The 25981-nt window shown below is 48.0% G+C and overlaps 1 protein-coding gene across 2 annotated transcripts; it reads right to left on the bottom strand.

Annotated features, from left to right (window-relative positions):
* Positions 1-72: 72 nt before the first annotated feature.
* Positions 73-25233, bottom strand: LOC124174495 (collagen alpha-2(IV) chain-like). Of its 2 annotated transcripts, none has more exons than XM_046553703.1 (11): positions 25083-25233; positions 10614-10734; positions 10110-10505; positions 8101-10023; positions 7219-8037; positions 6580-7092; positions 3997-6264; positions 2989-3618; positions 2263-2325; positions 1581-2177; positions 73-1503 (listed from the first exon to the last, which is right to left on the bottom strand). In XM_046553703.1, exons 1-11 carry the CDS (start codon positions 25116-25118, stop codon positions 1454-1456), a joined length of 7416 nt encoding a protein of 2471 aa, XP_046409659.1. In that variant the 5' UTR covers positions 25119-25233; the 3' UTR covers positions 73-1453. The 2 variants fall into 2 exon arrangements, with proteins under 2 accessions (XP_046409659.1, XP_046409660.1); XM_046553704.1 differs by having other exon boundaries at positions 8290-10023.
* Between the last annotated feature and the right edge of the window lie 748 nt (positions 25234-25981).

Genomic DNA, 25981 nt, shown 5'->3' with positions numbered 1-25981 from the left:
CAGTCTCATCTTACGAATTGTGAGCCCAAAATTTGAAATACATTCATAACTGGAGTTGAAGCCTAGATCCAATTGTGCATTCAAAAAATGTATCATTTATTTATAAACGTTTGTCATTTGTCCTCACGTTCAGGAGCGTGATACACGTACATACACAAATATTGGACAAATGGTATTACAAAATTACTTAACGATCTGACGTCCGTAGTATACGACACTACGGGGTGCAGCAGCTTATTCATTTATTTTACATGGTCGAATGGTAAATACGTGAACTTACTTTAAAGAATACAATATGGTTCTTACGAAGAAAGTTGATTTTAGGCGTTGATTTACGGAGAAATGGTGAGCTGGAAGGCACGTGAATCCTCGCTCCAATAGTTAGATGAAGAAAATAGCCCCGGCACCAATAATCTCTACCTGGCCATCCATCAGCTGTCCAGCAGCTGACGGACGGGCACTCTCACCATTTCCACGTCAACCAGCCTCTATTTGATTTACTCAATGAACTCTACGTCGTGCTGTACAAAAAGAAGAGCAATATTTTTCTAGCTTAAATTATCATTCTATTTTCATTCTCTTGACCTTTCGTCTGAGAAGGTGCCTGTCGATAGGGATGTTCAAAAGTCCAAGTTTCGCCTGGCTCAAAGCTTCTTTTAGATGCTTGAGACTACCAAGCTGATTCAAGTCAAGGTACTGTGTCGTTATCTTTGCTTCATGTGGTCCACAGACGTTACAAGGATACGGAACTGGGGTGGCAGTCGGAAATATTGACTTCATTTTTTCACTGTCTGCTTTTTCACCAGGACAGAATGGGACAAAGACAACAGGTATAAAGCCTAATTGGCCGATTAAAGGAGTTGGCGTGGTGCTAGTCGTCGTCAGTGACGAAGTGGTATTAGATTCGACTAGATAACATGGGCAAGCTTGTGGATCTGGTCCTATGGAAAGTGGAACTGGTTTACTTTGTTGAGAGCGGGGCGGTTGCACGCCGATGGCTCCGATAGTAGGATCTCGCTCAAACGGCGTTGAGGATGTGGGAGCAGCTGGCTGGATCGATTCAGTATCAGGATTTGTTTTGTCAGATGTTTCGAGTTGTTGAAATTCGTCAAGCTGCATTTTTTTGCCTGGTCTACCAGATATGGGAGCTAGTCCAGTTTGCTCTTTATCTGGTTGACCTACTGGCTTTGTAAAATTTGCGTCAATCTGTTTCTGTTCAAACCGTTTGTTTGCCTCATAGTTATGTTTTTCAGAGTACAGGCCCTGCTTCCGCCGAAAGTCAAATTGATAAACATCTGGTTCAGATGTACCGGGTTTACCGTTTGTCTCTATGCTGCCGTCGGCTTTTTGGTATTCGTTGATTTGTTCACGGCTATCTTGATGCGATATGAATTGCCCGTTCACTGGATTTCCAGATAATTCGGGCTGCACTGGACGACCTACTGGTCTACCTTCATTGACTCTGTTCGGCGGAATTTGGAATCCTAGCTTGACCTGCTGCGTCTGTAAATTATTGGTATTCTCAAAGTATCTGTTAACCTCGTTGAAGCCTTGCTCGAGATAATTAAATTGACCTTTACCAGGTTGCACCTGAGGTTCGGTATAGCCTGATTTTGGCGATTGATTTGATTGCTCGAATTTTTCGATCAAGCCTTGATTACTGGCTGTTTTCTTTGTACCTTCGGAGTTTCCATTTGCGGAGCTGAGCTGCCTAGTTGGAGAATTATCTATAGAATCGGATGTAAGTTTTTTGGATTCTGGATATTTCGATTCGATAAAAGATCCGGCAGTGATGGGAGTGTATGGAACATTCTGTTTGTTGAAATACGATGGACGCTGTGTAGGTTGTGCTCGAGGAACATAGTCTGGATCACCAGGCCACGGTCCATCTGGCCCTGGGGGACCTGTTGGCCAAGGACCATCCGGACCGTCGGGCCCAACGCCACCTTCGCCGCCAACGCCGCCATCACCTCCAATGCCACCGTCGCCGCCGATACCACCTACAGGCCCTTCAGGCCCTATTCCGCCAATCGGACCGTTTGGTGCCCCAGGGTAACCAGGATAGCCAGGATATCCAGGTTCCGGTTGTGTACCTGGCTCTGGATAGCCGGGATAGCCGGGATAACCAGGATAACCAGGCTCTGGATAGCCAGGATAGCCAGGGTAACCAGGATAGCCTGAAACATGTATGATCGGTTGCGTGAGATCAGAAAAACCGGAGAAATGCATTGCGGCATGCAAGGACTTGTAGATTCCACTAACCAGGACTGCCAGGATATCCAGGTTGGGCTGGAATCGCGGGTGTTCCCGGAGTTCCAGGTTTTCCTACACGGTTAAGAAAAAATCTGTTGATTTCAATATGTTTCACTTGTCTTGGAATGTCCGAAAAAGTAACCCTATCAGTTCAACAAAACCCATTACTGTTGGGCGGTGACTAGAAAACTCTCTTCATTTTTTGACAGGTGAATGACAGGTTTGACAGTTGATTGATAAACAGAAATTGGGACGATTCAACAAAATGAAAATATCAAATCCTGAACATGAGAACTGTTGCAACGTATGCGTCCTAACATACATGGAATCTTGATTTGATATTATCGTTTTGTAGACATGTGACATAAAATACTTATTACGTTTTGCCATTCCGCTTGAATTAACTGTTGATACTGTACGGATATTCTGTTCATACAACACCAAATAACTGTTGCATGATCTGATTCCACTGATGATATGGTTAATTTAGCTAAACCAATTTCTGTTGGACGTTTACCCGGAAATTTCGATTATATTTTGACAGGTGAGTGACGGATTTCAATGTTGTTGGAAAATAGGAAATATTATTCATTCGGAGGAAGCGATATGTCCAATCCCTTCGTAATCAAGCGTTCTGCCAAAACGATGCTCCGAGCTTGATAATATTAACAACAAAAGCAGTGACATGGATTTTTTTCGACAATTACAGAAATGATGTCCAATTGTGTTACGTACCGGGATATCCCGGTTGAGCGGGAATTGCCGGTGTTCCTGGAGTTCCGGGTCTACCGGGTGTGCCGGGGTATCCTGGTTGAGCTGGGATTGCCGGAGTACCAGGGGTGCCGGGTCTGCCGGGTGTGCCGGGGTATCCTGGTTGAGCTGGGATCGCCGGAGTACCAGGGGTGCCAGGTCTGCCGGGTGTGCCGGGGTATCCTGGTTGAGCTGGGATCGCCGGAGTACCAGGGGTGCCAGGTCTGCCAGGTGTGCCAGGGTATCCGGGTTGAGCTGGGATTGCCGGGGTACCAGGGGTGCCAGGTCTGCCAGGTGTGCCGGGGTATCCTGGTTGAGCTGGAATTGCCGGTGTTCCTGGAGTTCCGGGTCTACCGGGTGTGCCGGGGTATCCTGGTTGAGCTGGAATTGCCGGTGTTCCTGGAGTTCCGGGTCTACCGGGTGTGCCGGGGTATCCTGGTTGAGCTGGAATTGCCGGTGTTCCTGGAGTTCCGGGTCTACCGGGTGTGCCAGGGTATCCTGGTTGAGCTGGGATTGCCGGAGTACCAGGAGTGCCAGGTCTGCCGGGTGTGCCGGGGTATCCTGGTTGAGCTGGGATAGCCGGTGTTCCTGGCGTTCCAGGTCTGCCGGGTGTGCCTGGGTATCCTGGTTGAGCTGGGATAGCCGGTGTTCCGGGCGTTCCAGGTCTGCCAGGTGTGCCGGGGTATCCCGGTTGAGCTGGGATTGCCGGTGTTCCTGGCGTTCCAGGTCTGCCAGGCGTGCCGGGGTATCCTGGTTGAGCTGGGATAGCTGGTGTTCCTGGCGTTCCAGGTCTGCCAGGTGTGCCTGGGTATCCTGGTTGAGCTGGGATCGCCGGTGTTCCTGGCGTTCCGGGTCTACCGGGTGTGCCGGGGTATCCTGGTTGAGCTGGAATTGCCGGTGTTCCTGGAGTTCCGGGTCTGCCGGGTGTGCCGGGGTATCCTGGTTGAGCTGGGATTGCCGGAGTACCAGGGGTACCTGGTCTGCCAGGTGTGCCAGGATATCCTGGTTGAGCTGGGATTGCCGGAGTACCAGGGGTGCCAGGTCTGCCAGGTGTGCCAGGATATCCTGGTTGAGCTGGGATTGCCGGAGTACCAGGGGTGCCAGGTCTGCCAGGTGTGCCAGGGTATCCTGGTTGAGCTGGGATTGCCGGAGTACCAGGGGTACCAGGTCTGCCAGGTGTGCCAGGATATCCTGGTTGAGCTGGGATTGCCGGAGTACCAGGGGTGCCAGGTCTGCCAGGTGTGCCAGGGTATCCTGGTTGAGCTGGGATTGCCGGAGTACCAGGGGTACCAGGTCTGCCAGGTGTGCCAGGATATCCTGGTTGAGCTGGAATTGCCGGTGTTCCGGGCGTTCCAGGTCTGCCGGGTGTGCCGGGGTATCCCGGTTGAGCTGGGATTGCCGGAGTACCAGGGGTGCCAGGTCTGCCAGGTGTGCCAGGGTATCCTGGTTGAGCAGGGATTGCCGGAGTACCAGGCGTGCCAGGTCTGCCGGGTGTGCCGGGGTATCCCGGTTGAGCTGGGATTGCGGGAGTACCAGGGGTGCCAGGTCTGCCGGGTGTGCCGGGGTATCCTGGTTGAGCTGGAATTGCCGGTGTTCCTGGAGTTCCGGGTCTACCGGGTGTGCCAGGGTATCCTGGTTGAGCTGGGATTGCTGGAGTACCAGGTGTGCCAGGTCTGCCGGGTGTGCCGGGGTATCCTGGTTGAGCTGGGATAGCTGGTGTTCCTGGAGTTCCGGGTCTACCGGGTGTGCCGGGGTATCCTGGTTGAGCTGGAATTGCCGGTGTTCCTGGAGTTCCGGGTCTGCCGGCTGTGCCGGGGTATCCTGGTTGAGCTGGGATTGCCGGAGTACCAGGGGTACCAGGTCTGCCGGGTGTGCCAGGGTATCCTGGTTGAGCTGGGATTGCCGGAGTACCAGGGGTGCCAGGTCTGCCGGGTGTGCCAGGGTATCCTGGTTGAGCTGGGATTGCCGGAGTACCAGGGGTACCAGGTCTGCCGGGTGTGCCGGGGTATCCTGGTTGAGCTGGGATTGTCGGAGTACCAGGGGTGCCCGGTCTGCCGGGTGTGCCGGGGTATCCTGGTTGAGCTGGAATTGCCGGTGTTCCTGGAGTTCCGGGTCTGCCGGCTGTGCCGGGGTATCCTGGTTGAGCTGGGATTGCCGGAGTACCAGGGGTACCAGGTCTGCCGGGTGTGCCAGGGTATCCTGGTTGAGCTGGGATTGCCGGAGTACCAGGGGTACCAGGTCTGCCGGGTGTGCCGGGGTACCCTGGTTGAGCTGGGATTGCCGGAGTACCAGGGGTGCCAGGTCTGCCGGGTGTGCCGGGGTATCCTGGTTGGGCTGGAATTGCTGGTGTTCCTGGCGTTCCGGGTCTACCAGGTGTGCCGGGGTATCCTGGTTGAGCTGGGATTGCCGGAGTACCAGGTGTGCCAGGTCTGCCGGGTGTGCCGGGGTATCCTGGTTGAGCTGGAATTGCTGGTGTTCCTGGCGTTCCGGGTCTACCAGGTGTGCCGGGGTATCCTGGTTGAGCTGGGATTGCTGGAGTACCAGGCGTGCCAGGTCTGCCGGGTGTGCCTGGATATCCTGGTTGAGCTGGGATTGCCGGAGTACCAGGGGTGCCAGGTCTGCCGGGTGTGCCGGGGTATCCTGGTTGAGCTGGAATTGCTGGTGTTCCTGGCGTTCCGGGTCTACCAGGTGTGCCGGGGTATCCTGGTTGAGCTGGGATTGCTGGAGTACCAGGCGTGCCAGGTCTGCCGGGTGTGCCTGGGTAGCCTGGTTGAGCCGGGATTGCCGGAGTACCAGGCGTGCCAGGTCTGCCGGGTGTGCCTGGGTATCCTGGTTGAGCTGGGATTGCCGGAGTACCAGGCGTGCCAGGTCTGCCGGGTGTGCCTGGATATCCTGGTTGAGCTGGGATTGCCGGAGTACCAGGTGTGCCAGGTCTGCCGGGTGTGCCTGGGTATCCTGGTTGAGCCGGGATCGCCGGAGTACCAGGCGTGCCAGGTCTGCCGGGTGTGCCTGGGTATCCTGGTTGAGCTGGGATTGCCGGAGTACCAGGCGTGCCAGGTCTGCCGGGTGTGCCTGGATATCCTGGTTGAGCTGGGATTGCCGGAGTATCAGGCGTGCCAGGTCTGCCGGGTGTGCCTGGATATCCTGGTTGAGCTGGGATTGCCGGAGTACCAGGTGTGCCAGGTCTGCCGGGTGTGCCGGGGTATCCTGGTTGAGCTGGGATTGCCGGAGTACCGGGGGTGCCAGGTCTGCCGGGTGTGCCTGGGTATCCTGGTTGAGCTGGGATTGCCGGAGTATCAGGCGTGCCAGGTCTGCCGGGTGTGCCTGGATATCCTGGTTGAGCTGGGATTGCCGGTGTTCCTGGAGTTCCGGGTCTGCCGGGTGTGCCGGGGTATCCTGGTTGAGCTGGGATTGCTGGTGTTCCTGGAGTTCCGGGTCTGCCGGGTGTGCCGGGGTATCCTGGTTGAGCTGGAATTGCCGGTGTTCCTGGAGTTCCGGGTCTGCCGGGTGTGCCGGGGTATCCTGGTTGAGCTGGGATTGCTGGTGTTCCTGGAGTTCCGGGTCTGCCGGGTGTGCCGGGGTATCCTGGTTGAGCTGGAATTGCCGGTGTTCCTGGAGTTCCGGGTCTGCCGGGTGTGCCGGGGTATCCTGGTTGAGCTGGAATTGCCGGTGTTCCGGGAGTTCCGGGTCTACCGGGTGTGCCAGGGTATCCTGGTTGAGCTGGGATTGCCGGAGTACCAGGTGTGCCAGGTCTGCCGGGTGTGCCGGGGTATCCTGGTTGAGCTGGAATTGCCGGTGTTCCTGGAGTTCCGGGTCTGCCGGGTGTGCCGGGGTATCCTGGTTGAGCTGGGATTGCTGGTGTTCCTGGAGTTCCGGGTCTGCCGGGTGTGCCGGGGTATCCTGGTTGAGCTGGAATTGCCGGTGTTCCTGGAGTTCCGGGTCTGCCGGGTGTGCCGGGGTATCCTGGTTGAGCTGGGATTGCCGGAGTACCAGGCGTGCCAGGTCTGCCAGGTGTGCCGGGGTATCCCGGTTGAGCTGGGATTGCCGGAGTACCAGGGGTGCCAGGTCTGCCGGGTGTGCCGGGGTATCCTGGTTGGGCTGGAATTGCTGGTGTTCCTGGCGTTCCGGGTCTACCAGGTGTGCCGGGGTATCCTGGTTGAGCTGGGATTGCCGGAGTACCAGGTTTGCCAGGTCTGCCGGGTGTGCCTGGATATCCTGGTTGAGCTGGGATTGCCGGAGTACCAGGCGTGCCAGGTCTGCCGGGTGTGCCAGGGTATCCTGGTTGAGCTGGGATTGCCGGTGTTCCTGGCGTTCCGGGTCTACCGGGTGTACCGGGGTATCCTGGTTGAGCTGGGATCGCCGGTGTTCCTGGCGTTCCGGGTCTACCGGGTGTGCCGGGGTATCCCGGTTGAGCTGGGATTGCCGGTGTTCCTGGAGTTCCGGGTCTACCGGGTGTGCCGGGGTATCCTGGTTGAGCTGGAATTGCCGGTGTTCCGGGAGTTCCGGGTCTACCGGGTGTGCCAGGGTATCCTGGTTGAGCTGGGATTGCCGGAGTACCAGGGGTGCCAGGTCTGCCGGGTGTGCCGGGGTATCCTGGTTGAGCTGGAATTGCTGGTGTTCCTGGTGTTCCGGGTCTACCGGGTGTGCCGGGGTATCCTGGTTGAGCTGGGATCGCTGGAGTACCAGGGGTGCCAGGTCTGCCGGGTGTGCCGGGGTATCCTGGTTGAGCTGGAATTGCCGGTGTTCCTGGAGTTCCGGGTCTACCGGGTGTGCCAGGGTATCCTGGTTGAGCTGGAATTGCCGGTGTTCCTGGAGTTCCGGGTCTACCGGGTGTGCCGGGGTATCCTGGTTGAGCTGGAATTGCCGGTGTTCCTGGAGTTCCGGGTCTACCGGGTGTGCCAGGGTATCCTGGTTGAGCTGGAATTGCCGGTGTTCCTGGAGTTCCGGGTCTACCGGGTGTGCCAGGGTATCCTGGTTGAGCTGGGATTGCCGGAGTACCAGGGGTGCCAGGTCTGCCGGGTGTGCCGGGGTATCCTGGTTGAGTTGGAATTGCTGGTGTTCCTGGTGTTCCGGGTGTACCGGGTGTGCCAGGGTATCCTGGTTGAGCTGGGATTGCCGGAGTACCAGGGGTGCCAGGTCTGCCGGGTGTGCTGGGGTATCCTGGTTGAGCTGGGATAGCCGGTGTTCCTGGCGTTCCAGGTCTGCCGGGTGTGCCGGGGTATCCCGGTTGAGCTGGGATTGCCGGTGTTCCTGGCGTTCCAGGTCTGCCGGGCGTGCTGGGGTATCCTGGTTGAGCTGGGATTGCCGGTGTTCCTGGCGTTCCGGGTCTACCGGGTGTGCCAGGGTATCCTGGTTGAGCTGGAATTGCCGGTGTTCCTGGAGTTCCGGGTCTACTGGGTCTGCCGGGGTATCCTGGTTGAGCTGGGATTGCCGGAGTACCAGGGGTGCCAGGTCTGCCGGGTGTGCTGGGGTATCCTGGTTGAGCTGGGATAGCCGGTGTTCCTGGCGTTCCAGGTCTGCCGGGTGTGCCGGGGTATCCCGGTTGAGCTGGGATTGCCGGTGTTCCTGGCGTTCCAGGTCTGCCGGGCGTGCTGGGGTATCCTGGTTGAGCTGGGATTGCCGGTGTTCCTGGCGTTCCGGGTCTACCGGGTGTGCCAGGGTATCCTGGTTGAGCTGGAATTGCCGGTGTTCCTGGAGTTCCGGGTCTACTGGGTGTGCCGGGGTATCCTGGTTGAGCTGGAATTGCCGGAGTACCAGGGGTGCCAGGTCTGCCGGGTGTGCCGGGGTATCCTGGTTGAGCTGGAATTGCCGGTGTTCCTGGAGTTCCGGGTCTACCGGGTGTGCCAGGGTATCCTGGTTGAGCTGGAATTGCCGGTGTTCCTGGAGTTCCGGGTCTACCGGGTGTGCCGGGGTATCCTGGTTGAGCTGGAATCGCCGGTGTTCCTGGAGTTCCGGGTCTACCGGGTGTGCCAGGGTATCCTGGTTGAGCTGGGATTGCCGGAGTACCAGGGGTGCCAGGTCTGCCGGGTGTGCCGGGGTATCCTGGTTGAGCTGGAATTGCTGGTGTTCCTGGTGTTCCGGGTCTACTGGGTGTGCCAGGGTATCCTGGTTGAGCTGGGATTGCCGGAGTACCAGGGGTGCCAGGTCTGCCGGGTGTGCCGGGGTATCCCGGTTGAGCTGGGATTGCCGGTGTTCCTGGCGTTCCAGGTCTGCCGGGCGTGCCGGGGTATCCTGGTTGAGCTGGGATTGCCGGTGTTCCTGGCGTTCCGGGTCTACCGGGTGTGCCAGGGTATCCTGGTTGAGCTGGAATTGCCGGTGTTCCTGGAGTTCCGGGTCTACCGGGTGTGCCGGGGTATCCTGGTTGAGCTGGAATTGCCGGAGTACCAGGGGTGCCAGGTCTGCCGGGTGTGCCGGGGTATCCTGGTTGAGCTGGAATTGCTGGTGTTCCTGGTGTTCCGGGTCTACTGGGTGTGCCGGGGTATCCTGGTTGAGCTGGGATTGCCGGAGTACCAGGGGTGCCAGGTCTACCGGGTGTGCCGGGGTATCCTGGTTGAGCTGGGATTGCCGGAGTACCAGGGGTGCCAGGTCTGCCGGGTGTGCCGGGGTATCCTGGTTGAGCTGGAATTGCTGGTGTTCCTGGTGTTCCGGGTCTACCGGGTGTGCCGGGGTATCCTGGTTGAGCTGGGATTGCCGGTGTTCCTGGCGTTCCGGGTCTACCGGGCGTACCGGGGTATCCTGGTTTAGCTGGGATTGCTGGAGTACCAGGTGTGCCAGGTCTGCCGGGTGTGCCTGGGTACCCTGGTTGTGCTGGGATTGCCGGAGTACCAGGGGTGCCAGGTCTGCCAGGTGTGCCGGGGTATCCTGGTTGAGCTGGAATTGCCGGTGTTCCTGGAGTTCCGGGCCTGCCGGGTGTGCCTGGGTATGCGGGTTGTGCAGCAGTCCCTGGTGAGCCTGGTGTTCCAGGTCTAGCAGGAAATCCCACGGGACGAGATGGTTCCCCATCACCACCTTGCGACGGCGCTAGTTTCCCAAAAAATTGCACGCACGTATAATTTACCAAAGTGTCAATATTTTTTCGCCATAGATCTCGTTTTTAGCGCACTTACCGTTTGGTATCGTCGGTCGACCGGGTTGGAATGTGATGGGTCTTTCATTCGTGCTTTCAAATTGGCCACAAACTGGAGGGAAATATAGATCCTTCCACGCTGTCAGAATGCCATGATGATCATGATGATTGTGATGATCTTCGTGATCATGCCCATTATCGTCGTGGTCACCGTGTTCATGATTTTCGTGGTGTTCGTGCTTGTGAAGAAAGAGCTCCACATTGTCACCAGGACGCACAATACGGTAGCCCCAACCGTCACTTAAATAAAATGTTGCCGTCAATTTACCGAACGGGTTGACGTACCCGTAACATCCGTAAGTTACGCTGTCAGGACCGTGCACTTCGTGATGAAATTGACCGTCCGGAGATACTTCATATCCGTAATTGTAAGCACCTAAAATTTATGGTCATTACTGAGTTTGGCGAATAACGAATCAATTTCTTGAGCTACAAAAATAGAATGGACGTCTCAAATAGAATGGATCTAGAAACAAATACTTACTCGTATCGAAATTCTGGTTCAAGTATTGTGTCTTTTGTGTGTCACTGATGTCGTATACGAGTTCTTCTCCTTCTGAGTCCGTCTGTGCCTTAGTGATTTGCAGAACAAGTGCTGCTATCACCTGCAAAATACGAATTAATATCGTTAGAGTTCGCTCAGCTGACGGTAGACGCTTGTTTGCTCTCTGTGCCATAGATTTGTTTTGACAAGCTATTATCCAAATCTTGTAATAGTTTTGCAGTATTTGCTATCACTCATTCTGTGTAAGTTTACATAAAACTATGTGTCACAAATCACAAAACAAAAAAACACCCAGGGAATGAAACTGTTAGAAATGCACAGTTTCAGGTTTTCATTGAGAACGTCAACCAGTTTCCCTTGTGCTCAAATTAGGCATTCCACCAATACAGCCGCTCCTGTAAGTTAGACATTTCGTGCCACACATATAAGTAAGTATTTAACTCACAAATCTCTGAATGTCGATGCATCCTTGCAGGACATCGTCATCAGATTAACTGTGCACGCGTTCGCCAGATAAAGATCTGTCATGATTTGGAGGTACTTGTTTAGACACCATTCACACGGATGTTCAAAGCGATATCTCACATTGAGTTGATAATTACTCAGTAAGTCAAACCCAAGATTTGTTCGCAATAGTATAAAAAAATTACGATTCAACGAGAAAGCGGATCCGCTTGTAGCTGTACAGTAAAATGGACGGAACCGAAATATTACCAAGCAATTTCGATCGTTAATTTATCTTGGTTTTCGTATATGGTCATTTTGTGACCGAATACGTAGCAATTAAAGCTAATAACATTGACTGTGATATCGCTCGAATAAGAGACTCACGATCCGCGAACCATTTTAAAAATTGTCTGAATATCATTATGTTGACTCATACACGTGGATTGGAATAATACTTTCCGATGCTTCCTAACATTCGCTAAATGGCAGGGATATCATAGTACACATCGAGCGAACGTTGGTCAAGCAGCGATAATTACGAAACTCTCTAGATCTTCCGTAAAGACCACGTCATCACGCATATTGTAACGAACTCATGACATTTAAGATTGAGAACTTTATTCGATATCGAGCCGCTCAGTTGGAAGCAAGAGTCTAAAATGCCACCTGTGTACAAAATCACGACACGCGAGCTGTAGAGTCGAAGTCTTTTTGAGAATCCGACGCTTAATCGATCATGTTCATATTGTTCATGCTGTTTAAATCACGTTTCAACCTTCACCCCGTAAATATTTACCTCTTCATCGAATCTGTTTTACAGTTTAAAACAATGACTAGTTACAGATGACAAGCAAATGGAATAGCGAGGTTCAAATACCCAATTATCGTAATTCCATTTCAAACATTGAAGTATATACCAGCCGTGAATACCTAGCCAATTCAGTTGTACCGCAAATCGATGACTGTGATCGGTATACAATTGCAGGATATAATTCGACCCAAAAATACGTCAAGCTCGCCCAGCATTTTTGCCCGATAATTGGGTGATATTCTTCCGCCACGTCCATTTACACGGGTAGTTGTCGCGTTGTGTCTATCAATCGACAACTCGCGTAGCATTGTGGTCGGACGAAACAATTCTGCATTAGAAGATAAATCCAACGTCGGATAATATAACCCGGACTGTATTAAAATACAATACAATTTACGTTACGTTTATTCAATGTGTAGACAACAGAAGAATGTTGGAACAGACACGTTCAATAGTCTGTCTCGAGTTTGAAAATTTTTGGAAATACTTAACAGGAGTCTAACAGTTGCAAGGAGGCCTATTGGAGCGACGCACCTTTCGTGCGAGAACTCTGCTTAAAACAGTTGCAATCAATGACATTGCATTTTTCCTTTCTCATTAACATTTTTCCTCACAATAGAGAGCCAAGTTTCATTCAGTATCGTTGTTCGTGAAGCAGACTTCAACACTCGTCAAACGTTGAATCGCATCATTTGTATAACCCTAATTCAATAACAACCTTATCAGTGTCTTTGCCTGCGTATGATTAAGACCTATTGCTGGAACACAGTGACGCAAAATATTCGTTCGTTCAGCAATACCACGTATTCGAGTAACTTGTATCGTTAAACAATTAGATGTTTTCAAAGGTATCCATCCCAGTATACCATGGTAAGTCATCGATATCGCGTGTGTCTTATGGCGAAATTCGTTTAACCGCTCGGTCAAATTTTATCAGAGTACCATGACTTGTGGACATGTATGCGTTAAGAATCTCTGTTTTATTGATACTTGTAACCGCAAGGACTAAGGATGAATTTTCGACGGTCCGTGAACCGCGACCTAAACTCAGAATGAGAAAGAAGAGCCGATGCTTAAGCTGTCAAGAATTTTTTTGGGTTTATCGCTTAGCACACGATTTGTATCCTGGTAACGGTGACCCCAAGTTCTCCCCTCCGCCGTAATCGGGACTCTCGTAACACACATACCAGCTGTGGCTCATCGATTGCCTCGAATCGAAATGGTGCCGGCCTTCATGAAAGTAAAAGGATAATCCGTTCCGCCCACGAGACAAGACGAGGTTCGGTTATAGGTCAAGAATCATAATTCGACAACAAAGACCGAGGCTGCCTCTCTCTCTCGCGGTGTTGGCAAATGAAAAATGGAATTTGTCATCGCAAGGATCTTCCACGTTAGCACGTCAGCCAGTTGTTGATCACCGACAGAATAATCAAATATAGAAATTCTTTAAGTACATTAACGCTTGAGTGTGCGATTGGTTAAAAGAGCCATTTGTGTCACATTGATTACATTCTCGGTGAATCACCGGCTATTAATTTCAAACGAATTGCAAATTTTCGAACGTTATTACGTCATTCGTTTACCTCGATAGTCGCGTCTTGTTCTCGTGCTACCAAAAGGAAGAAAAAAAAAACATTTGTATAAATAAAACCTGGACTTGAAAAAGTGGATGAATACGTTTTTCACAGACTCGAGCGACCTTGTCTTGTACACGATTGTTGTATATAAAGAAGAATGATGCCAACACGGCTACATGTATCTACCCATACCGGCGTTTATGCGAGAAAAAATTTAACGGTACGTTCCACAAGGTTGACCGTTTGACTATTACGCTCATCACTAACACGGTACGAGTTATGTATGCTTAACGGGTTAGACGTCGATTATATGAATTTTGAAACCATGTAGTCTTCTTCTATCTTCATCTATTTGTACCGAAGCGATTATACCACTTCGATGATTATTTGCTCGACAGATTTCTTCTTGCTTTTAACTACTCACACATTTCGTCCGAAAGCTAAACGGAACGGATACTTTTACGAATACCCAGAACCTTTCCTCTCGGATTTCAAAGAATTTGTCGCTGAAGATCCAAGCAAGTGGATCGTGGGGTTATCGGATGTACAAAAACATATGGTGCACGTTGAACCAGACGATTTGCATGTATTACTCACGAAATCGAAGCACAAAACCCTGCTCGAGGGATTTCCATGTCGTCTTATAAACGTCGAACACTAAGCACATGGCTTAAGTTCGCAACGAGTCGCAGGGAACCGCTGTATCCGATCCGGCCTGAACGGAAAATACAGAAAGCAATTGAAAGAGAAACTTATTTCCAAAGTACTAATTTAATTGCCAACGGGAAAAATTAGTGGGCAAACAAGTTTTGAGTTATGCCGGTCCGAGTCTTGCAATCATAATTCGGTAACGAATTCTGGATAGTATCCGAAAGCAAAAACTAGTGTGAATGGAGTGAGGAACTTTAATTATAAAAATTAACACCGCGTATTTTGAATAGGTTCTTAGAATTCAGCTATAAAGACGTCTCGCCTGTTTGTGATTTCTCTTTCATTGTCGGGATTTTATTAGCAATCAGCGAAACCATGAGACAACTCAAGCTACAGTAGCCAATGAGGTGAGCACAGATGTTTGTTTCACCGATGCCGTCTTCTAAACGTGAGAAGCGTGAAGCGTATAGAGTACTCGACGCGCCAACTCAGAAGCGAGTAACTCTTACTAAATTACTTGTTTGGACAAGTTGATTTTATTTTATCTACCTAGCAGTTGGCTTCGAGGCTTGCATTTCTTCAGAAATACCGCAAGGTGTGGCCAAAGTACTAAATTAAAGTGTGCCGGTCGCAGCAGTGATACAACAACCGAAATTCACCGGAATAACGTGAAGAAAAGACGAGGATAAAATAAGGGAAAAGTAGCGTCCAAACGAGCAATTTTTGTATCAATATTGGTAATTTGTCAAGACTATGAGTCCAATCACATCCAGGAGTAGCTAATTGAATTACCAATTATATTTAAAATTGCCTAACGCGACAATTTTTTTTTCTATTTTATTACCACACCAAGTTTTGGTAGTGTGCGATATGTACAGTTGCATATTGATGGGTAAGAATTTAATGTCCGACCGGTCAGCACCTACAGCACCTGAAAAACAGGTGTGAGACTGGTTATGGATGAAAACGAAAGCACTCTCGCTCTCTGCTACAAGTTTTACATTCAAGGACTGGCAGGTGTCTGTCCGTTTCGTTTCAGACAGCTCAATTTGGTCAACGCGAAGAGATGAAACCGAACATAAAATAGAATCATCTATTGTATCGATCGTGCAAGTCCGTGTCACGGTTGATTTCGTCCACCGTGAGCGGTGGGAGAAGCGAAGAAATGAATTGGGTAAAAAAAACAAAATCGGCACAACCCTGACCTTTTCAGTGATTTTATGATTTAAAAACTAGTGTTTGTCGTTTCGAGGTCCGGTTCATCTTGGGTAAATATTTAAATAACGATGAGCTATAAGGTAAAAACAAAAAAGGAAGGAAGGCTTGCCGCGCGATTAATATATGCGTTTTACTACAAGTTTCAAACCACAAGAGGAGCCTCGTGAACGATCTTCGTCACATCGATCCGAACAATTTTCCACTCGCAACCTGATTTCTGCCGAGGCATCGCAATGTCTTCGTACCGTGCAAGGTAATGCATATATTTGGAATATTCGACTTTCACCTGAACGCGTGGGCGGATCCACGTGCGAGTATAATATCTATTGTGTTACGAATACGAGGTGGCGGCGAGACGCGGAGCTGTCAAGAAATATGCACGCAAGGTCTCTCACAATCAGAGCAGAAGGCAAAGCTTGAGGCTCTTTCCCCGTCCCGGTTCGAGATGCGGCAGGCTTTCGGTTCTGCGGCTGTCTCAAAAACGCTCCTCGCTCCACCCGTTCGACTAAACGTATTATGCGACGCAAGAGTGAAAACTCGAAAAGAGAAACTCGCTCAAGCGAGACAAATAAATTATTTAAAATTGATGTAAATTTGAAACTCACGTCTTGCCCCGGCCTATGTACGATTTGTTTGTCAACCGCGAACCAACGAGTCGTCTCAATGCGCGCCTTCTCTTTCGTCGAACTGCTAATCAAAGCAACACCTCCGAGCTAATATCCTCTTAATGATTGACGCCGTGCCGAGTTGATAATATGCCCACTTTGTGTATCGACGGACGTACATTATACCCGGGTCAAATGACGCGACGTCTTTCTGAGGCGAAAGTAAGGTGAAATTTTATACATATACGCTCGTGCAACGTATCCACCGATATTTTTGGCCCTGGTGCGCGTAGACCTTCTTTTTTTCGGCGCCAATCCGCCTCTCCCTATACTTGACTAATTTGTCTGCCGTAAATTTTATCGTATTACATGCACATACAAAGGTCGACAAGTTTCCTGCGTGTCGAGGCAACTTACTCAAAGTATATGCCCCAAAGTTTATCACGATATACCGTGAAAATATTATAGACCGTATGCATATATATTACCAAAACTGAAAATTTTCCGACGTAACCTCTTGAACAAGGGATTTTTCGGCTCGGTGCGTGAATCCCTTTGGAAAAACATCACATACTGCGTATGCGATTTTCTTTTATCGCTGATAAGAAATCGAGCTCTGAGGTAGCGAAAAAACGTACTGCGTACAAGTTTATTTATCTACTTATTTATACCCGGATTTTTTTTCTGGAACAATTCAAACCAAAGGTTTGTTCAATAACACTTTTAAAGTTCAATTTATAATGATTACTTGTTATGATTCGAATTTGAAGCAAACAAATCTCGGTATATCGAGGAATATTAAAATCTCTGCTCAACTTTTCTGTTTAAAAATATTCCTTTCAGTTTGAATTCCTATCAGAGCTCGAGCTCTGGTAATACAGACATGAATAAAAACCATAGAAAGGGGCTGAAATCGATTTCTCACTGTTTCATTGTAATAACATGCAGATCAGTATTAATAATATGCAGATTGATCCGACCACATCTTGTGAGTTTCAACACAGATCGAGATTCCAATTGAGACTCGGCTTAAAATGAGAAACAATATATTTCGGAGTAAGAAGTAAAGAAATACCTTGGCAGAAGCTGTAAAATATAAATCTGAATAGCTATCATCCCGCGTTCAAGATTCGCGACAAAGCCGTTGGTTCGAAATTCTGTTTAAATAACACAACTCTGTTTGTGCCATTTTCCGCGCAAAAAATGTATCACGAATAAAGTTTTTAAAGTTATTCCCAATCTCATTACTTTCGCGAGCTTTTCATTTCTCTCCCGTCCCGGTTCTCATCGATATGTACATGCGAAATCAGCAGATAAGGAGGTTTACTCACCGTCAAGTAGACATAAACCGACAACCTAGCGGTGAATCAGACCGACTTCATACTATTGATATCGATTTTTTATTTGAAACTTTGCATCGAAAGAAGTGGTTGGGAGATAATCACTGTTTGACTGTAATGCGTTTGTCTAACTATATTTTCTTTGAACTCGATCTTTTTCTCATAATGTGAAACAAACCTGCTATCGTAAACGAGATAAGCTATTATAAAACACGTAGTAATCACATTCTAATTACCTAGCTCGCAAATGCCGGTGATGATACTTTAGTCAAAACGACCTCAAAATTAAGCGATGACGATTGGAGTTGGTGCCGGAGGAAAAATTCTCCGAACTAAAAACTACAATCTTTTACCAGTTAGCAATAAATTTTACAGCCTGCTGCTGTCCAGGCAAAGTCTTAAGTTGAGACTGAATAATCGCTGTTAATAAAACTACAAACTATCTACCGACTATATTTTCACACTTTTCTCCTACTGTGTCAAATTGCCAAGAACGCTAAGCAGCAAAGCTTACAATTGGACATTTTGAGGGGTCCTACTCTACACTCAATTGAAATTAATCACCGCCAACGTCTCTGCAGTTCACCAACTTTCGGAAACTCACCGGTTTGCATGCCAAAAGTATTAATGAGTCGAACGCGATACGATTTAATGGGATTAAATCTTGCGGAGATCGCTAATTAGACGGAGCCGCAAGTCTCGAAGTAATCTCCGTCTACACCGACAATCAAATCGTGCAGTACAAATAATGGCTCTACCAACTCCAGCTGCCTCGTTGCGGTTATCAAGAGGCTCTGCCTTCCAGAGACAATTCAACCAGCTAGATGTGGTGACTTAATTACGATGAGCTGGGCCTGCGGGACTAAAACGTAGTATCCATTAACCCATCTTCGACAGCCGAGTAGGGTGGACTTTGACACGGTGACAATGTCTTTCATGTTCATCCTAATAGATATTTTGCCCTCCGTCTTATCGGAGACGAACTTAAACCATAGGTCTGAATATCGCGGGCGAATTTTTTACACGGTCTATTATGCGTACAGATGTACGCGAAACGAAGCGAAATATCTCAACGATCAATTTAAATCGGATTAGGTCTTCACCCCGTTGTACTGATTTCCTGGATTAGGTATTTTTATGATGCACGTTTTTAGAAACTGAAAGTCAATGTATGCTGCAATAAAGGGCATGCTCATTATTCCAAACTCATAACAACCTTACAGGCTGTGCATGATTTCAATCTTCAACTAAGAAACTAGGAGTATTAAATCCCTCTCAAGCAATTTGTAGAAAATTCATTTACTGACTTTAAATGAGCTGAAATTTATTGCGATCGTAAAAACGGGCCTGTTCCTTGATGAAAATTCACGCTCTTTGGCTAACATTAGCTATTCTCTACGTCGAGGGAATGTCGGAGTGTGAAATTTGGTCGACAAGAGCTGTAAGCTTTTAGCCAAGCTTCGTTGAATTGCAATTTCTTTACTTTTTTTTTTTTCTCTTTTGCTTGAAATCTGTTTTATTCTCTCGACGCTCAGCAAACGGTAAATCGGGTAAAGGTTATACAGAAAACACTGACAGCCCGCGTTTACTTGTCGCTTTGAAAATATTGCGGCTTTCATTCGGCCTGCAATCGACACAATGAACTTGAACGCTTTGCGAAATTCATTTTATCGGCCAGTGATATTACGCGCATGGTACGTGTTTTAAATACCTATAACGCGTACAATACCAATGTCACGAGCATTCGGTATTGCTGCTTGATCAATAGTGAAAACGGTCTATGGGTTTTTCACTTTTATTTCACTACTATCGTCATTATTGCTTCCATGTTTCGCATTTTTTTTTTTTTTTCTTCTTTCGACGGATATTGCAAAGTCAGCCACCCCATGCAACATCTGCAGCGCCGACGTAACGTCATCTTAACTTGACAGCCGACGAGGTATGAAAAGGTTAATATATTCCAGCAATTCTCTATCCAAATGTCGCAAATTCTAACGACTTCAACGACTTCATGACGGTGATAATTTGCCAGAATATACAAGCATTTCAGCGGCAGTATTTTTGTAAAAGAAATTCGAACCGCGAGTCGCGTAGATTAAATCCGTAAGATAGCAGAAAAATATCTCTGTTAATCCTTGTTACGGAACTCAGTCATATATATCCTGCGCAATCGTAGAAGATCGTAGAAATTTATTTGCGAACCGTATTTTTAAGACACCCACACAACCGGGTATAAGATGCCTAGCAGTTACGAAAGTAAGATTATGCTGGCAACGAAAAGTCATCAATTCCAGATGACCATTCGGCTTGACACGCCGATCATTGTCCCGCGGTAACTGTTATACAATTTAATTTCGATATGGGTAGAATTCCGTGCAAAGATTTGATATTTTCCAAATCGGCTGCTGTGACATTTGGAAATCGTAAAACGACGCGTGAAATATGTTGACTGTTTACCGGTTGCTAAATTAACCGTTTTAGCATCGTAATAGCCAAATCTCGATCTACGTCAAGCGTTAATTGCCAAGGCTATTAGTCGGGTTATCAAACGCATTTGAACATTTGTCACCGCAGTATTTTACATTAATATATATGATCTAGCGCCAGATTATTAAGCCACTGAAACACGCCGGTCTGAGTGAAATTTGACAAATTAAAAACATAGAAAATGAGACACAGTCGCTCGGCTATATTATTCTCTGGGAGACTCGATTCGCTGAACTAAAATGTGCAAAATGAATAAAGAAATAAATAATCAGCGTTGAAAATGACACGGCTTTCAATTGATTATTGGCTATTTCCTTTTTTACACGGATATTCATTCAGCTTCTCATAAGTTTAATGACATATTTTCAATAAAACTTATAGCGTGATCGAACCTCTGCCTTCCCTTTGCACCGAAATTAATGTACCGAGCGTCTCGAAATTCTTTTGATACCTATCACCCGGTGAATATTGTCGTCACACTTTATACTTCCCACGTACCTAATAACGGCTAGTATTGATTCCAAATGTGTGAAGGGTGAGCGTAGAAGAGCCGAATCAATATACCTAATTCACCCTCGCGACTCACAAGCCGTTCCAATACGGCGAAGAACGTTGCAATACACGGTGACAAATCACCTTGGCACAAATTCCTCGATTCATGTATTTTCAGAGGAATAAGCAGAGACACATGGAGAGGTAGAGGAAGATAGATTGGATTTTTATTATTCCCTGCTCTTGCCAGACCGTAGAACAAGGTGATCCGATCTATCGATAGAGGAAATGAATGGAAATGAATACAGTGAACTGAAAATAAGATGAAACACGTATAGGTATAATACATGTGTTGAAAACGAGAAAGAGTGAGATGGATAGACTCGATAGTTTATTTCTGTGACAATAATGGGAAAAGGCATAAAGAGAGCATTTAGCGTAGAAAGCCTAAATGCTGACTTGATCGAGCTTGCAATTATTTCCGATTAAACTGAAGAAAGAAAGGAATAAGAAAAAGTGAATGAAGAGAGATGAATGGAGGGAGTCTACTGACAATGCAATCAAGATGCCCGCATGGGGCGTAAGTACATTTTTCGGAAAGCTTACTGAGATCACCTAATCCAGCCGTAGGCGACAAGAGAAGTGACCTGAGCAACAGTTCTGGAGTCAAGTAAGAGGGGATTGAAGAAGGAGAGAAGGTTTAATTGCTGCCGAGGGTAGACGGTAGAGTCTAGGAAAAGAAATTGACGAAGAAGTAATCCGAAGCAGTGGATAGAACGCCTTGATCGAACCTCAGGCTTTCGATCGGGTTTCAATTTATCGTATTGGAAGGAAAACCAACAAGCCAAGGACGCGTCTCTGCACTCCCGTTCCTCTCTCGGCAGGACCTCGAGAATGCGAGGACTCGATTTTCACAAGGTACGCGACGTTGGGCTCCAAATTTAAACTTTTAAATTGATAATCGGAACAAAAGTGTGTTTCAGCGTATTTCACGATTCGTCGAAACTTTCGAGAATATTTTTCAATCCGCAGCCATTCTCTATCTGTGCGATCCGATGTACATTATATACGGATACGTGATGAGTCAGCTACAAAACCCGAGCACCTCGCCAGAATTTAAACCCCCGAAAAAACCGAAGCTGACAAGATGAACGACAAAAAGGAAAAAGGAAAGGTTCGGAGTTGCGCAAGTTGCGACGGAACACGTTTTACGTACGTGGATGAGGATCGAAATTCGTCATTTAATTCTCGACGCACGTCGATACGTGCGGACGATAACGATTTGACAACCGCCGATCGAAGACGACGACCGACGATTACCTCGAGGAATTCGAATCGTCGACCGGTGTAACATTATCGCGCTACTCGCTACGATCCGTCAGTGTCTTGAATGAAAATAGTGAATGAGGACATGTATCAGCCCGCAAATCGAGCCGTACATAATCTTCAGAACTTGACCGACGAATCCGATAGTATAACAAACAGGTTCCACGTGCCGTATACCAAATAAGAATACACGAGAAGGAAGACGATGCGGTAATCATTCTGTAAATAAATCTCATCGCGTGTCTAAACCGAAAGGTGTGAAAAGGAGGTGATTCGTCGGGCCGAAATCCGGTTTGATAATTCAATTCGCAAAAGGATTAAAAAAAGAAACCAGCGAAATACTCCAAGTTATTTAACGGGACGAGAAGAGCTTTCGAGTCGCCGGAACGGCTGGGAACGCGATTCAATCGATTTCATTCAAGGGTAGGCAATGCATCGGTCCAATGTGCGCGGCTTATTTGGAGATAAAACGACGGCTCAAATCCCCGATGGAACCTCGCCGAAATAAACGAAATTTAACTTGTCCTGGACAAAAGTAGGATTCGACCGTAGGATTCCCGAATAGCCCGAAGCGTCGAGGCGACGAAGACTGGACAGCGTGGATGAACGCGTTAGTCGCAGCGTCATCTTCAGTGAAAGTCTCTCTTACAGAGTTGCGAAATAACGTGTGCCAGGCAATATCGCCCTCGGCGATGAGTCCGGACGACGACCGATACTCGAGCCTTCTTGGATCGCAGACCGCTTCTGACACACTTTACAACTCCGAGCTTGAACGAACCCGCGGGAATAGCCGCCCGGTCCTTATTCCAGAAGTCGAACGAGGTGTATTCGACCATATTTCGAGGCTGCAAAGGCGCGGGAATAATCGCTGAAAAATCCGAACACCGAGACGCGGTTCTTGGATAAATGATCACTTCAGAATTCGTTTCTCCGGCTGCTCACGAGGAACCGATCAACCGCTTGTTACACCGTCGTATTGTGTTGGCCGTAAGTTAACGAAGACTCTTACATTTCTCGAGAGTGAAAAAAAACTTTCTCCGCGAGGCGAGAGCCTTACGGAGCCGGATAAATATTATTATAACAGATTACGGACGAACTGCAGGCGATGCAACGGCTCCACGGTAATCGATTACTTAACGACGAGATGTTCGTCTTGATAATCAATCGAAGCACGCTGCCGTCGCAGGAACAAGAGATTGACCGATATGGCGGAAGGAGTGGAGGAGATTGACTGTGCAATGGTTCTGAACCTTGGATCGTAATCGCGACGAAGGCTGGAAAGGGGCTTACAAAGAGACCAAAGGATCGCGTAATCTTCTTCCACGTGTGTGGACACATTATGCGCGTACCTACATGTGCAAATAGTAAACCTGAATTTAGATATCACCGTATAAACAGCCGCTCTATGCTGCCTGAAAACTGGAAATAGTCTTGCAAGAGTGAGTAACCAGAGGATTTTGCCTCACCGCCGCTCGATGCACCCACGTGGCTACAAACCGGAACAAATTAAACAACCTGTCTCTAACCAGCCTCACACGCCAATTAAGTTACGGCGCCGAGAAAGGTGGATTCCCTGCATTGCGTTTATTTATATTATACGAGTTCCAAAATCAGGGAGGAACCTTTTATTCTTGTCAAAATATTTCTGCTCACCCATTCGTAATTCAAAATCCCAATGACGCAGTCAACTTGTACGTTGGGGGGTCAGAGATCAGACGGATGTGTTGAACCTTGATGGCTACTACAGATTAAATGATTTATGTACGTACGGGACAAAAATTCGTATTTGTAATTGTCGCAAAAAATGTGCCTGAGATTAATGGTTCAGAGTATACCCGTTTTCTAGATTGCAGGTAAAATTTTCGGTGCAAGGCAGTTCAGAAACTGATTTCACAATTTTTGTTCCAAGGGTGAAACATGCGTCTCTAGGCCTTTGAAGACCATTGCGAGTTACTTTTTGCTTACATGTACTTGTACGACAACGCCGCGGGTTGTCATCCAAGGAAAAAGCGGCTGAGCGTGAATTATGCGCTCAGAATGTAATTACATGGGAGTGCGGAGGCGACAAAAAACACTGAGAAATTCACCGTCGGAATACGTATGCACATACATACCTACATCGTTAGAAAACATAAGTCAAGTCATCTCAGAATTTGACTGCATTAAAATGTGAAAAATGCAGAGGATTGTTTGCAGCGTAAGTAAAATAATCATAAGCGTTGAGCTTGATCGTGTGACGATGGTTTTGTCTCGGATTGACAATGGTAGTAACACCAGAAAACACGTCACGGCTTTTTTCAAGGTAGCCTATCACCCTTACCAATTAATGTCAACAACTTTTCAACGGGATATCGAATAATCTCTGACATTTCAATAATTCGTAAACAATAACTGAATTTTTTACTACGCCATATCGCCTCTTCCGAAAAGCCTTCAAACAAATCAAACGGCGAAAAGTCGAGCGGTCGTATAGCATTTCCTGGATAGAGTCATGAATGAAGTCTAGTGTACCGGAACAGTGACTGAGAACGAAGATCAATGGAAAGCGTTGCCCGAATGACGTGCTCACCTTGGCGAGAAAGGTGCGATGATTTTTGCATCACCGAGCATCGACGCGTCAGATATTGCAGCTCGAAGTCCGAGGCCTTGATCGCAGATTTTACCGAGGAAACATTTCTTATGCCGGCATTGATGTCTCGTCGCTAAGTTTAAGTCTCGCGTGAACGTCGCGGTCTGAAGCCTCGAAAATACGACGAATTTTTACAGTAACAATTATATGTGCTTCGCGTACGCGATTTACCTCCAGGTATATAATACAACGCATTGGCTGTGTGGTGACTGTATTGAGAATATCGCGTGGCTGTCAAACGGTGATTGGAACATTATCATTTGCGCAACATAGAAGTCAAATATTTACTCTCCGGTGAAGGTTACTTGCTAGTTTCTTCTTCTAATGATTTATGCGCAAGCTACCGAGTAACCCGTTAGACTTTGGCTTCCAAATAACTCGCGAGAATTTTTTAGTTTTGAAATCGTTTGCGCAAAATTTCAAATTCAATCAACGCTCCAGTGTATACAAACTCGTCGGCGATGTAACCGAAAATTAACAACGACACGATAATTACCGATTGCGACAATCTCGAGTCACACGATATTATTCAATTCTATTTTACCTCGGAATATCGATACTCAGATGACGCGGCGCAGATTGCAACGATTAAAAATACTCCCGGAGTGATTCCGACTGCGAAAATAATTGCAACCTAGGATGATCGCCGATTTTATCATCGATTGGCTCTACCGAAAAAGTAAGAAACGCGAGAGCTACGCTGACCGTACGAACGAGGAACACTAAATATTTTTCTCTCGGGAATAATTCATCGAACCCGCACTACGGAGGCAACGGCGAAAACACTTTGACCTTGGTTCACATTCAGGGTTCACACTAAAATCCCGGCGAAGTGGTCCAGATTCAAGGAATAATGCTGACGTACCAGGGTGCAGAGTGCGGCCTTGTTTCGCCCGTGCATCCTCTCGAGAAAAACCGGGGTGAGCTTCTCAGCAATTCATAATCCCCTCCGACTCACTGGTGGGAAAGAGGTTCTCTAAGATCACAGGCTGTGCGGCGTCCAAACTGAAGACTGAAGATGCTGCTTGCGAATTGAGGCTTTTATGGGTCACAGGGTGGGGATCACCGACCAACACGGTTGGCAGTACCATCATCGCGGTGATTCCGGGACGGGCGAAGGATCGGGGAGGGAAATGGTCCATCATGTCCACACGACTGTTGGCCGTCTCTTCTCCTCGGCGCCACTCTCAACCTCGTCTCTGTTACCGAAGAAGCCGAATGTCGTTGGCAAGAATACCGCCGGTGCAGCATTCCTCCGTGGCAAGCCGATCGACACGGTCCAAAATCCAACCGAACATGCGGAAAGAGACGTTAGAAAATTCTTCGCGTGACGCAAGATTCAATTATAATAATACCGTAATTTGGAAGCAAGTTCGATGTACGGTTGTTGATTCAATCACTTGACTCCGAGTCACTTGTCGACGCAATTATATGCAACGTATCGTAGAATTATGTCGAATACCCGCCGTTTGTAATTCATCGTCAATTTACCTGCACGGTGTAATCATCTATCTTTCGCATTGGTTCCTCGTACGAGTAACCGATTGCGAGGCAGTCGTCTGAACCGATCTCACCACGATTCAACCTTGACCCACTCTAAGGTATAACAATAAATTTCAGAGTCTGGAAGAAGCTTTCTCGGAAAAGTTAGTTGTAATGATTTTCCGAAAAATTTACACTGTACTCGGACCAGTTCGACTTCTGCACTCGTTTCACTTATACCTGGTCTGTTACAGTGCGTGAAAGCGATACCTTGTATTTCGG

The sequence above is a fragment of the Neodiprion fabricii genome, chromosome 1 (assembly GCF_021155785.1).
Source record: "Neodiprion fabricii isolate iyNeoFabr1 chromosome 1, iyNeoFabr1.1, whole genome shotgun sequence".
In the NCBI taxonomy this organism is placed as follows: Eukaryota; Metazoa; Arthropoda; class Insecta; order Hymenoptera; family Diprionidae; genus Neodiprion; species Neodiprion fabricii.
The sequence above is the reverse complement of the archived record's forward strand: the minus strand, read 5'-3'. Positions and strand labels throughout refer to the sequence as shown.